General features: G+C 35.8%; 1 protein-coding gene across 1 annotated transcript in view; it reads right to left on the reverse strand.

Annotated features, from left to right (window-relative positions):
- The window catches only part of RpL13A (ribosomal protein L13A), a 28919-nt gene extending 16233 nt beyond the window's left edge, over positions 1–12686 (reverse strand). Inside the window, exon 1 of the mRNA XM_089100853.1 lies at positions 12588–12686. Coding sequence (XP_088956979.1) covers positions 12588–12596 — 9 coding nt within the window. The 5' untranslated portion in view covers positions 12597–12686. The remainder of the gene's footprint in view (positions 1–12587) is intronic.
- Positions 12687–13393: the final 707 nt, after the last annotated feature.

The raw sequence follows: 13393 nt of genomic DNA on the forward strand, positions 1-13393 counted from the left end.
ATACTGCCAGTGGAGTATAGTATTCAAAGTCTGAAGTATACTGTACATAGCTTACTGCTGATACTTTATGGATGAAGTTGTATATTCCAATGCTACTGGTATTACAAAAATAATGCATACCTAACTGCATGCTTGATACTGATTCATTAGTATGCTACAACTACAAAAACACCATTTATTTTCTGGGGGAACACTATTGATTGGCAACCTGGCAGTCACATGCATTACAAAGCTGTGATATTACTTTTGGCCTAATCTAATCCCTAAAATGAACAGAGAACTGCTGCTACATTGTAGTGAGGCTGTTTTAGGCAACTTATCTTCCACATTCCAGCTTTCCCATTACCTGCTTTAACAGTATGTAAAACTTGACAGCTATCAGCCCTTTTAAGATTCTTTCAACTGACAAATGAACACTTTTGAGAGAATATGGCCATTTGAACAAATATTTAATTTCAGTTGAAGAGTACATAAAACTTGTCCACAAAGACAAAGGATAACAATGACTTAAAGGAAATTTTCACATAGCAACATTGAATCTCAACAAGCTTTTAGTTTGAACAAGTTTTAAGCAACAACATGAGAAGAGATACATCACCTGGTAAAAAAGGAATATCAAAAACAGAAACAGTTCTTTTTTGTTTTGTAGATGCTCTTTTTTAGAGTTTTGGTTTCTCTTGGGTTGAGTTACTTACAGTTCACTACTGTACTGTTTAGCCACTCAATGCACTACCAGCCAAAGGTATCAACAAATCAGGAGTTTGGTACCTGTACAATGCAGACCATTGGTCAGCATGCAAACCCACTGTTCATTCAATCTTGATTGTATTTTCCACCCTTCCTATTAGCAGTAAGACATACCTCTAAAACCAGACAGGAGAAAGGAGGTAGAGTGGTCTCACACACATATCTATTATTAGTGACTTCATGTTGAATATTACCAATGCTTAAAGCAACTGTGGGAGTTAACTAAGATGGATTAAAATATTGAAGAGTATTTATAATGATTATGTTGTTTAATATTTGATTCAGGATTATCAAGGTTATATCTCACCCCCCCCCCCTGAACAGAAATCCTAAATATGCTACTGGATATGGATCATTTTTAATGAATTCTTGGTATTGATAACTAGCCCATGCTATAGAATCCTAGCTTTCTCTTGCAAAATTCAATCTTTCTCAAAGTTATGTTTCAAAAATAGATCTTCTCTAAGCTATCAAAATAATATATCTGACCTCCTAATTGCCTGTTCTGCAGTGCTAAGACTGTTGAAGCAGTAAATGTATATAAAATCATTATAATTTATCTAGGAAGAAAGTAAATTCATCATTTGAAACCTTTTTTATACTCTTTCCAAATTCAATAATTGTTTCTGGGACAAATTCCATTTTGAGCCTTTAATGGGGCCCAAAACAGCACATGGTGCCTGTAGATTTACAAATATGTTTCTAATGGAACTGCCTAGAAAAATTGCCATTTGTAGCTGATACAGGTGGTAATTATTTTCATAACTCTTAATAGTTTCAATAGTGTCACATGCAGTCATATTTTGCATGGGCAGCACTGATGCATCCTTTTCTTTTATTTTAATTTACTAGCATGGCACTGAAACATAGTTGTTTAAGATCTTATTTGAAAGCTAATTTGGTAAAATTCTACTTTAACGTAACCTGATAACTTCAATTCAACATGCCTGAGACTCTAGGCAGGCATGCCTTTCCAAAAACTAACCTGACAAGTATGTGTCCAATAAGAGTCATACTTACTCCCACCATTTACCCATGCTGCAGCCATTTAAACATTTGCCTCTCAATTACTTGCACTATCTGTCTGGGATTGTCTCTTTCTACAAATAACCATATCTTGATGCAACCTACAGCAAAATACTTGATAACTTCAATTCACAAAATCAAGCTGCTTTTGGCAATCTTGGAAAGGGGTTGGATTAGGAAAATGAAACTTTTAGGGGTGGGTCTACAGGCTAAAGTATGTCCTGGGAAGGTATTTTGAAGTACCCACCTCCAATCCTTCTCCCTCTAGGGTCCTGAAATTTGCCTACATGACAGGTGACTACATGACTACATGACCTATTGAAATTTTGACAAAACAATATTTTAACAAAATTTTCAGTTGTCATTTTCTTTTTCTCTGGGTTTAGTTCTGAAAATACAATTCCTGTTACTTGAGTAGAATTTTAAGCCATATCATTTTTCTTTTACACAATTTAGGAAATGTATTTGAATTTCTTTAAAACCGTACAAATTGGGATTGAGCAAAGTTGTGGAGCTAAAAACAATTTTGTTGTGCTTTATTTAAGCAGTAGATTTATTTTAAAAGTTTTCACTTTACAACACAAAGATTTTAATAAGTCATCAAAGGTCAGTACCCTCTAGAGGGAAAAGTGGAGGTATGTACTTCAAAATACCTTCCCACGACATACTTTAGCCTGTATACCCATCCCTGAAAGTTTCATTCTCCTAACCAAAACCCTTTCCAAGATAGCCAAAAGTAGCTAAAGTAGAATTTTACCACTAATTCTTATATCAAATTAGTTTAATAGCCTATTATATCTAATGTCTATCCTTATTGTTTACATCTAATTCTGAAGATACTTAATGTGAATCGATTAGTCAATGATTTGGATAGACATTGCTAACCCTAATTTTGAGTGTATTTGCTAAATGTTGTTTTGTTTTTGTATATCTGCTAAAAGCTAAAACCTTGTCTGGTTCCATTGTAACTGAACCCCAAGCAACTGAACCCCCTTATAACCAAACCCCCGTGCAACTGAACCCTCATGCAACTCAACCCCATTTAACTAAACCCCCGTGTAACTGAACCCTTGTGCAACCATGTAACTGTGTGTTAACAGAACACAACTGATGAGCAAAAAGTGATGCAAGAGAGGGGTAATACAAAACCCTCAGCTACCATTCTTGGGAGACATCTGACAGTTATAAGTGACCATGGAATTCCTGTATTGTTTTAAAGTCACTTTCCTGTGAATAGGCAGTGTGGCAGCAGAGTGTACCTGGCAACAATAAATCACATCAGTCCAGTTTTTGTCAGGAAAAAATTACTCAGTGATAATTTATTGCTCCAGCTAGCATTATGCACTTCTAGGTCTGGGCCTAGGGACCTAGAGGTAAATACAGGCCTGAGCATGCACATATTTCCTTTTGGTGAATTGACTTTCCCTTTAAGCACTCTCTGAAAGTTCCAACTTAATACACAAATCCCTTTTTTAGATATGCCATTTTGAAAATCTGCATGCACATAGAGTCTTTTAATTTAGTTCAAGTTCCATCTCAAATACCTCATTCTGTCAAATTTTCAACTTGATATGCGTAGCCTTAATAGTGCTAGTTTAATAGTAGCAGAGGTCATAGTAGGAGCAGTAGAAGTAATAATAGTGTTGAATTAGTAGTAGTAGTAGCAGTAGTAGCGGTATTAATAGCAGTAGTAGCAGGTAGATGCCCCAGAAGTTTCATCTTGATATGCAAAGCTGTTCCAAAAAAAATTACTGATACACCTGTACCAGTAGTCTGTATGTTATTGCAAGTTACCAATTGTTAAAATTTAAGGTTTTTATAGAAGGGATGATCATAAAAACTTTGAAGGAGGCTCATTTGATTGGAAATAGAACGTTCAAGTTCAATTTCAAAGAATCAAAGGTAATCACAGGACAATCAGCCTTTCCCTCTTAACCAAACCCCCCCCCCCCGCAAATAAATCCGATCAAAACAAAAATAAACGTTTTGTTCAAAATAGTCTGAAGATAAAATAAAAATGCCTTTGGGGTTAACAACCCCACCAGCAGCATCTGGGGCAAGGGCTGTAAGTTAAGCTAGTTGCTCATTTATAACAAATAAGGTTTATGTCGAAAAAAATTTGTATGAACTTTGGGGGGGGGGCTCATTCGATTGGAAATCAAAATTTCCAGTGCACTTTTTCAGAGTTAAAAGTAATCGGAGGGCTTCCACCCCACCCTATTTTTCCCCCAAATACATCTGATCTAAATTTTGGGATGACCATTTTATTTAAAACAGTTTAAAGGTTAAATAACTATACAATAGTTAAATAACTATGGTTCATAACCCTATTGTGTTTTACCCAATGTAAGCATGGTGGTTGAATTGCACAAGGGTTCAGTTACATGGGGGTTTGGTTATACAGGAGTTGAGTTGCATGAGGGTTCAGTTGCATGGGGGTTTGGTTACATGGGGGTTCAGTTGCAGGGTGGTTTGGTTATATGGGGGTTCAGTTACACGCACACCACCTTGTCCTATCCCCCTACAATCTCATGAATTGGCACCCCTTTCAAGCTTAAAGATGTCTGTCTGGGATTAGGCTTCACAGTTGATTGTCAGTATAGGCCTTTCTAAAATTGTTAGTTGTATGCAGTTATAAGATCCAAACTGGGCCTAGTCACATTTGCATTGAGAAAACTTGACAAGCTTGGTGGGAGGATGTCATAGAGACAGATTTAAAGGAAATGGGAACTTTATGGGAGGGTGTAAAAAGGGATATCCACTGTTTGACTATTGGAAAAAAAATTAGTTTATAAGCTTATATAAAATGGTACTATCCAATCTCCTTATAATTAAAAATATTTTTGCCATCTAGCTGGAAAATTTTGCCCATCCCTATTGGAAAAACCTATATTTGCCAACTAGTTGCCAATAAATGTTTCCCCAGCAAAACTTTTATTTTCCAACCAGTTGACTAGCAATTCCTCCCCACCAATACTTAATTATGCCAACTAGCTGGAAAGAAACATAGTCCCAGAAAACAATTCATTTTCCAACTTGTTCACTAATACAAAAAATGTGGTTCAACTTAGCTACTTGAAACTGTGAGTGCACTCATCTCTAAGAATAGAATGGTAAATTAGTAAAATTTCCAAATAATGGTAAAATTTCAGTTTAGCAGCACTTCTCAAAAGACATGGTAGGCTAAAATAAAAATAAAAATAACAATGTTCTTATTTCATACTCTTTTTCAATATATTAGTTGTTATCCTGACAACAAAGTAATCCTCCCTCCCTGATGATCCCATCAAGATATACAAAACTATAAAAAAAATTCCAAAAAGTGGATGACAATTTGCTACATTTTCCATAGAAATCGCCTACAGATTGTTCTGGGTACCTAGCTAACAGACTATATTTCAAATAGTAGGCTGTACAAAAAATGTGGTTCAATTCTGCTTTCTAGGACTATAAGAAGAAGAAAGGTTGAGATGGCTAGGGCCCAGTCTGCAGATGAAGGATGGGAAATTGCCAAAAAATTCCTTTTTGACCAACTGTCTAGGGCTAAAAGGAAAGGAGGTTTTCCTTGTCCAGAATGAGAGTATGTCACAAAGAAAGATTTAAAGGAAATGGGAACTTCCTAGGAGGGGAGAAGTTACTAGTTGGAAAATGAATTGTTTTCTGGGACAATGTTTGTTTCCAGCTAGTTGGCAAAATTATGTTTTGCTGGGAAGAAGTTATTAGTCAACTAGTTTGAAAATGATATTTTTGCTGGGGAAAAATTTAGTGTCAACTAATTGGCAAATTTAAGTGTTTATTGGGAGAAGTTATTAGTCAACTAGTTGGAAAATAAAAGTTTTGCTGGGGCAACATTTATTGTCAACTAGTAAGCAAATGTAAGTGTTGCTGGAGAGAAGTTACTAGTCAACTAGTTGGAAAAATTAAGTTTTGCTGGGAAGAAGTTATTAGTCAACTAGTTGGAAAATGAAAGTTTTGCTGGGGCAACATTTATTGTCAACTAGTTGGCAAATTAAAGTGTTGCTATGGAGAAGGTATTAGTCAACTAGTTGGAAAAATTAAGTTTTGCTGGGGAAAAATCAACTAGTCAACTAGTTGGAAAAGGAAAGTGTAGCTGGGGCAACATTTATTGTCAACTAGTTGTCAAATATAGATTTCTCCTATATGGATGGGCCAAATTTTCCAACTAGATGACTAAAATGTTATAATTATAAGGAGATTGGATAGTACCATACTATATAAGCTTATAAGATAATTTCTTCCAATAGTCAAAGAGTGGAGTCCCAGTAAAAAGGGAGGCTTTCAACAAATTGGGATGGAGGAGGAGAGTGTGTAGCTGTGTTGGCCTCAGGTGGCTTGGTGCTGCAGTGAGTTGTTAATAGTAGTAGTATATATTTGCACATTAGGGGGGTGGGGTAAATTTTATTTCTGATGTAAATGGAGGTAAGTTTAAACTTTCCCCCCATCCCCCTAATGTGCACATATATACCCTGAATTTGTATATATAGGGGGGGGGATAAAATTCATTTCCAACAAAAATGATTATTATATTTGTAAAGAGCATAAAAAAAGGCACTGAGTGGTATGTTTACTTTATTTGTAAGTCAATAATATGAATAACAAAAAAGCTCAAGGGAAACAATCCAACTACTGCGGCTTGGTAAAATTCTACTTTAGCTACTTTTGGCTATCTTGAAAAGGGGTTAGGTTAGGAAAATGAAACTATCAGGGATGGGTCTACAGGCTAAAGTATGGGTAAATTTTTTATGAATCCTATTATTGACTTACAAATAAAGTAAACATACCACTTGATGCCTTTTTTTATGCTCTCTCCAAATATAATAATCATTTTTGTCAGAAATGAATTTTACCCTCACCCCTATATATATTCAGTGTATATATTTAAATGGCAAGCAGGATGTCCTTGTCTGGGGTGGGAGGATGTCATAGAGACAGATTTAAAGGAAATGGGAACTTTATGGGAGGGTGTAAAAAGGGATATCCACTCTTTGACTATTGGAAAAAATTAGTTTATAATCTTACATAAAATGGTACTATCCAATCTCCTTATAATTAAAAATACTTTTGTCATCTAGCTGGAAAATTTTGCCCATGCCTATTGGAAAAACCTATATTTTCCAGCTAGTTGCCAATATATGTCTCCCCAGCAAAACTGTCATTTTCCAACCAGTTGACTAACAACTTCTCCCCAGCAACACTTAATTTTGCCAACTAGCTGGAAAGAAACATTGTCCCAGAAAACAATTCATTTTCCAACTTGTTCACTAATACAAAAAATGTGGTTCAACTTAGCTACTTGAAACTGTGAGTGCACTCATCTCTAAGAATAGAATGGTAAATTAGTCAAATTTCCAAATAATGGTAAAATTTCAGTTTAGCAGCACTTCTCAAAAGACATGGTAGGCTAAAAAAAATAAAAATAACAATGTTCTTATTTCATGCTCTTTTTCAATATATTAGTTGTTATCCTGACAACAAAGTAACCCTCCCTCCCTGATGATCCCATCAAGATATACAAAACTATAAAAAAAATTCCAAAAAGTGGATGACAATTTGCTACATTTTCCAGAGAAATCGTCTATAGATTGTTTTGGGTACCTAGCTGACAGACTATATTTCAAATAGTAGGCTGTACATAAAGTGTGGTTCAGTCCTGCTATTTATGACTATAAGAGAGAAAGGTTGAGATAGCTAGGGCCCATTCTGCAGATGAAGGATGGGAAATTGCCAAAAAATTCCTTTTTGACCAACTGTCTAGGGCTAAAAGGAAAGGAGGTTTTCCTTGTCCAGAATGAGAGTATGTCATAAAGAAAAATTTAAAGGAAATGGGAACTTCCTAGGAGGGGAGGAGTTACTAGTTGGAAAATGAATTGTTTTCTGGGACAATGTTTGTTTCCAGCTAGTGGGCAAAATTAAGTTTTGCTGGGGAGAAGTTATTAGTCAACTAGTTGGAAAATGAAAGTTTTGCTGGGGAAAAATTTATTGTCAACTAGTTGGAAAATGAAAGTTTTGCTGGGGCAAAATGTATTTTCAACTAGTTGACACATTTATGTGTTGCTTTGCGGAGAATTTAATAGTCAACCAGTTGGCAAAATTAAGTTTTGCTGAGGAGAAGCTATTAGTCAACTGGTTGGAAAATGAAACTTTTGCTGGGGCAACATTTATTGTCAACTAGTTGACAAATTAAAGTGTTTCTGGGGAGAAGTTATTAGTCAACTAGTTGGAAAAATTAAGTTTTGCTGGGGAAAAATCAACTAGTTGGAAAAGGAAAGTGTAGCTGGGGCAACATTGATTGTCAACTAGTTGTCAAATATAGATTTCTCCTATATGGATGGGCCAAATTTTCCAACTAGATGACTAAAATGTTATAATTATAAGGAGATTGGATAGTACCATTCTATATAAGCTTATAAGGTAATTTCTTCCAATAGTCAAAGGGTGGAGTCCCAGTAAAAAGGGAGGCTTTCAACAAATTGGGATGGAGGAGGAGTGTGTAGCTGTGTTGGCCTCTGGTGTCTTGGTGATGCATTGAGTTGTTAATAGTAGTAGTATATCTTTTCAAATTAGGGGGGTGGGGGTAAATTTTATTTCTAACGTAAATGAGAGGTAAGTTTAAACTTTCCCCCCATCCACCTAATATGCAAATATATACCCTGAATTGGTATATATAGGGGTGGGGGGTAAAATTCATTTCCAAAAAATGACTATTATATTTGGAAAGAGTATAAAAAAAGGCATTGAGTGGTATATTTACTTTATTTGTAAGTCAATAATATGAATAAAAAGAATTTACCAAAGTATGTCCTCGGAAAGTATTATTATTATTAATCAGAAATGGAGTAAGCCATAGGCTTGTATCATACAGCACAAATTACATACCATGAACAACACTTATAAACAACAAAAACAATAAACTTCCTAATAAAACAAAAACGAAGATACCCTACAACAAATATACACTTCACAGTCCTAGGTACTGCCTTTCATAAAATGAGGTCTCAACTAATGCAGTTTTGAAAGCTGCAACATCATTTGCCAGAACTACTCTGTCAGGTAACGTGTTTCATGATTTTACTGAACAATTTACAAAGGAACTCTGTCCAACTTTCCTTGATACCCTTGGCTGGTACAATTTTAAAGAGTTCTGCCGCATAGATGGATAATGACTAAACTCAAAGAAATCCTCCCAAGACACATGGTCAATACTGCTCCACACAGATGAGCAGTATTCAACAACAGGGCACACCATTGTCTTATACAATGTGGTAAAACTCAATTTATAACACACAGATTTTAATAGGTCATCAAAGGTCAGTACCCTCTAGAGGGAGGAGTGGAGGTAGGTACTTCAAAGTACATTCCCAGGACATACTTTAGCCTGTATACCCATCCCTGAAAGTTTCATTCTCCTAACCTAAACCCTTTCCAAGATAGCCAAAAGTAGCTAAAGTAGAATTTTACCACTAATTCTTATATCAAATTAGTTTAATAGCCTATTATATCTAATGTCTACCCTTATTGTTTACATCTAATTCTGAAGATACTTAATGTGAATAGATTAGTCAATGATTTGGATAGACATTGCTCTAAAAGCTAAAACCTTACACACGGTCAATACCCTTAATGATGCAGAAAGTTTTGACAAGGTCCATTCTGTCCCTTCTGAATTGCAGAGATGGTAAGCTCAGGCTACTCAATCACTGCTCATAAGGTAGGTATTTCAGATAGGGGACAAATTTGGATGCTTGTCTTTGCAGCTTTTCAATCAACATTGAATCAGATTTTCTAGTCAGATACCACACAGATGAGCAGCATTCAACAACAGGGCACACCATTGTCTTATACAATGTGGTAAAACTCAATTTAGAACACACAGATTTTCCTTGGGAAATCCTCCCAAGACACATGGTCAATACCCTTTATGATGCAGAAAGTGTTGACAAGGTTCATTCTGTCCCTTCTGAATTGCAGAGATGGTAAGCTCAGGCTACTCAATCTCTGCTCATAAGGTAAGTATGTCAGATATAGGACTCGTTTAGACGTTCCTCATTGCACTTTTTCAAAAAAGTGTGCATCAGACTTCCTAATCGGATACCACATAGATGAACAATAGTCATCAACAAGGCGCGCCATTGTCCTATAAAATGTGGTAAAACTTTTCAGATTAAACCTTATGAATGCTCTTGATGCAAAGCAAACCATAGTTTGATTTAAGCAAAACAGCTGATGCTTGCTTGTTGAACCTCAGCTGATCATCAAAAATAATACCAAGATCCCTAATAGAATTAACAGGGCACACCAACATGTCACCAATGAAGTACCAGTATACCACATCCTTTGCAAAGTAATGCATCACATGACATTTCTTCTGGTTAACAAACATAGAATTTAAATTACACCATTCAAACAATACTTCAAAATCTCCCTGTAGAAGTGTCACATCAACTGGGGAGGTGACACCTCTGTATAACTTTTGATTGTCTGCAAACATTTTAATAGTGCTGTGTCAGATTACCTGCAGTAAATCACTTATAAATAAACAGAATAAAACTGGTCCCAAGCAGCTACCCTGAGGGACCACACCCTTCAGATAGTGCCTCACCAACCTTCACTTTCTGTGTCTGATTAGTTAGGTAATCCTTAATCCAAGCCATGCTTATACATCCAATCCTATACTTTCAACATTTTTCCACCAGCAAGGATATTGAAACCTTGTCAAATGCCTTGCCAAAATCAGTATAAATACAATCAAACTTTAGGCCTGAATCAACCATCCTTTGAAAATCATTGACTACTTCCATTAACTGTGTTACACAATCAATTTTTTCAAAAACCATGCTGTGCTGTGCTCCACAATTCATTTTTTTTTTTCAAAATAATTTTGCATCTGATATGCAATTACTTTTTCCATAATTCTTGAAAAAATTGACGTGTTTGAGATAGGGCAATAATTTGTAAAATCTGACCTTGGTCCACCCTTATGCAGGGGTTTTATGACTGCCTTTTTCCATGCAGCAGGGCACTTACCAGACTCCAAACAAAGATTAAAAAGAAATGCAAGTGGATGATATTTTGAAGTACCTACCACCACTCCTCCCTCTAGAGGGTCTTGACCTCTGATGACCTTTAAAAATCTGTGTGTTATGAAAGTGAAACCTTGCAAAATAGAGCTTCAACTTAAATCAAGTATAACAAAATTGTTTTCAGCTTCACAACTTTGGTCAATCCCAATTTATAATGTTTAAAAGAAATGAAAATACACTTTCTAAATTTTGAAAAAAAAAACCATTAATTTGGCTCAAAATTATATTCAAATAACAGGAATTGCATTTTCAGAACTAAAGCCAGAGAAAAAGAAACTGATGCCTGAAAATTAAAGCAAAATGTTGCTTTGTCAAAATTTCAAAAGGTCATGTAGGCAAATTTTAAAAATCTGTCATGTAGGCAAATTTCAAGACCCTCTAGAGGGAGAAGGAGTAAAGGTAGGAACTTCAAAATACCTTCCCAGGACATACTTGAGCCTGTAGACCAATCCCTGAAAGGGTAAATTTTCTACCAAATCATATTATTGAGTTAGGAATAAAGTGAATACACCATTTGATGCCTTTTTTTATGCTGATTACAAATATAATAATCATTTCTATCGGAAATGAATTTCAGCCCCCTCCCCCCCTATATATGCCAATTAAGGGTTAGGTTTTAGAAATATATACCCTGAATTGGCATATATAAGGGGGGTGAAATTCATTTCCAATACAAATGATTACTATATTTGTAATCAGCATAAAAAAAATGGGTCAATGTCTACCAAATCATATTATCGAGTTAGGACTAAAGTGAATACAGCATTTGATGCCTTTTTTATGCTGATTACAAATATAAAAAGCATTTCTATCAGAAATGAATTTCAGCCCCCCCTATATATGCCAATTTGGGGTTAGGTATAGCCGATATAGGGAGGGGGTTGAAATTCATTTCTGATAGAAATGCTTATTATATTTGTAATCAGCATAAAAAAAGGCATTGAATGGTGTATTCACTTTATTCCTAATTCAATAATTTGATTTGATAGATATTGACCAAAAAAGGCATCAAGTGGCATATTCACTTTATGCGTAAGTCAATAATATGATTTGGTAAAAATTTACCCCTGAAAGTTTCATTTTCCTAACCTTACCCCTTTCCAAGATAGCAAAAAGTAGCTAAAGTAGAATTTTAACCTGGGGATCTGACAAAATTAGCCTAGTTTAATTAGTAAGTAGTTAGTTTTAACAGCAGACTTTTCTAACATGCAATGAAATATACCTAGATTTAACAGAGCCTACTACCCTTTCAGAAGTCTGAAAATTGCTCAGAATACAGGGCTGAGCTCAACCAGTGATTAGGTACTATTTGGAAGATGGCTTTAAACAATTGTTTGCCTGTTATCCCAAGCAAATTAATGGTCCTGTGTCAATTGTAAATTCTTAGTCAACCTTCATAAAACCATGGGTGGGCTTGCCTTGTTTGCCTCTCATTCTAGGTAATCTGATGATCCTATGTCAATTTTAAATTCTTGGTCAACCTGCCTGAGACTCTAGGCAGGCGTGCCTCTCCAAAAACTAACATACAAGTATGTGTCCAATAAGAGTCATCCTTACTCCCACCATTTAAACATTTTGGCCTCTCATTTACTCAGACTATCTGTCTTGGCTTTATTCTACAATTAGCCATGTCTTGATGCCTGCTGCAAAATACTTGATTTTCAATTCAGAGCTGGTACAGTGAAAATCAGAAAAATGATAAATTTTACTAACCCTCGACATTTCTGTACTTTTGTCCAATATCGTTGCTGCGGTGTTTAGGAAGTGCTGTAGTTGAAATTTAGAAAATTACAATGGCGTTTAGCGTTTTCGTTTCGTTTAAGTGGATTTCGTTTAAGTAGGCCAAGTCGCCCGTGCCGTTTCTCACTTCAGTTTTCAGGAAGTTAAAGACACCATTTCAAAGCTCCAGCCTGGTGCAACTGGCCCTGATGGAATTCACAATTTAATGCTGAAAAATTTACCCGATACATTTGTTGAGCTACTGAAAGAGTTATTTAATAGATCTGTCACTGATTCATCAATACCATCTGAATGGAATAAAGCAACAGTGATCCCACTTTTCAAGGCAGGAAAAGACCCTAAGCTGGTTGATTCATACTACCCTATGTCACACACCTCTTGAGTTGCAAAACTAATTGAGTGGGTATTGAAGCAAAAAGTTTTAACCCAATTATCACACTACTCTCCTATTGGACAGCCTGGATGTCTCCACGGAAGGAGTATCCGAGACGTATTATTTAGACTAGTGCATCTGGTCAAACAAAGCTTCTAAAATGGAAAAGCAGTTTATGTAATCTTTTTAGAAATGGCATCAGCATTTGATAGAGTAGATATGAAGCAACTAATCAGAAAGCTATCTGTAATGGGCTTACCAGACCTACTGGTAAATTGGATCCACCAATTTTTGATGGGCAGGGAGTCAAGGCCTCCCTGGGGGGCTCCTTCTCAGAGTTTAAGAGGAAAGCCTTTGACGTTGGACTCCCTCAAGGGGCTGTTCTAAGCCCACTTCTCTTCTTAGT

This window comes from Artemia sp. Qi Xiang Cuo, chromosome 2 (assembly GCF_049724085.1).
Source record: "Artemia sp. Qi Xiang Cuo chromosome 2, ASM4972408v1, whole genome shotgun sequence".
NCBI classification, from domain to species: Eukaryota; Metazoa; Arthropoda; class Branchiopoda; order Anostraca; family Artemiidae; genus Artemia; species Artemia sp. Qi Xiang Cuo.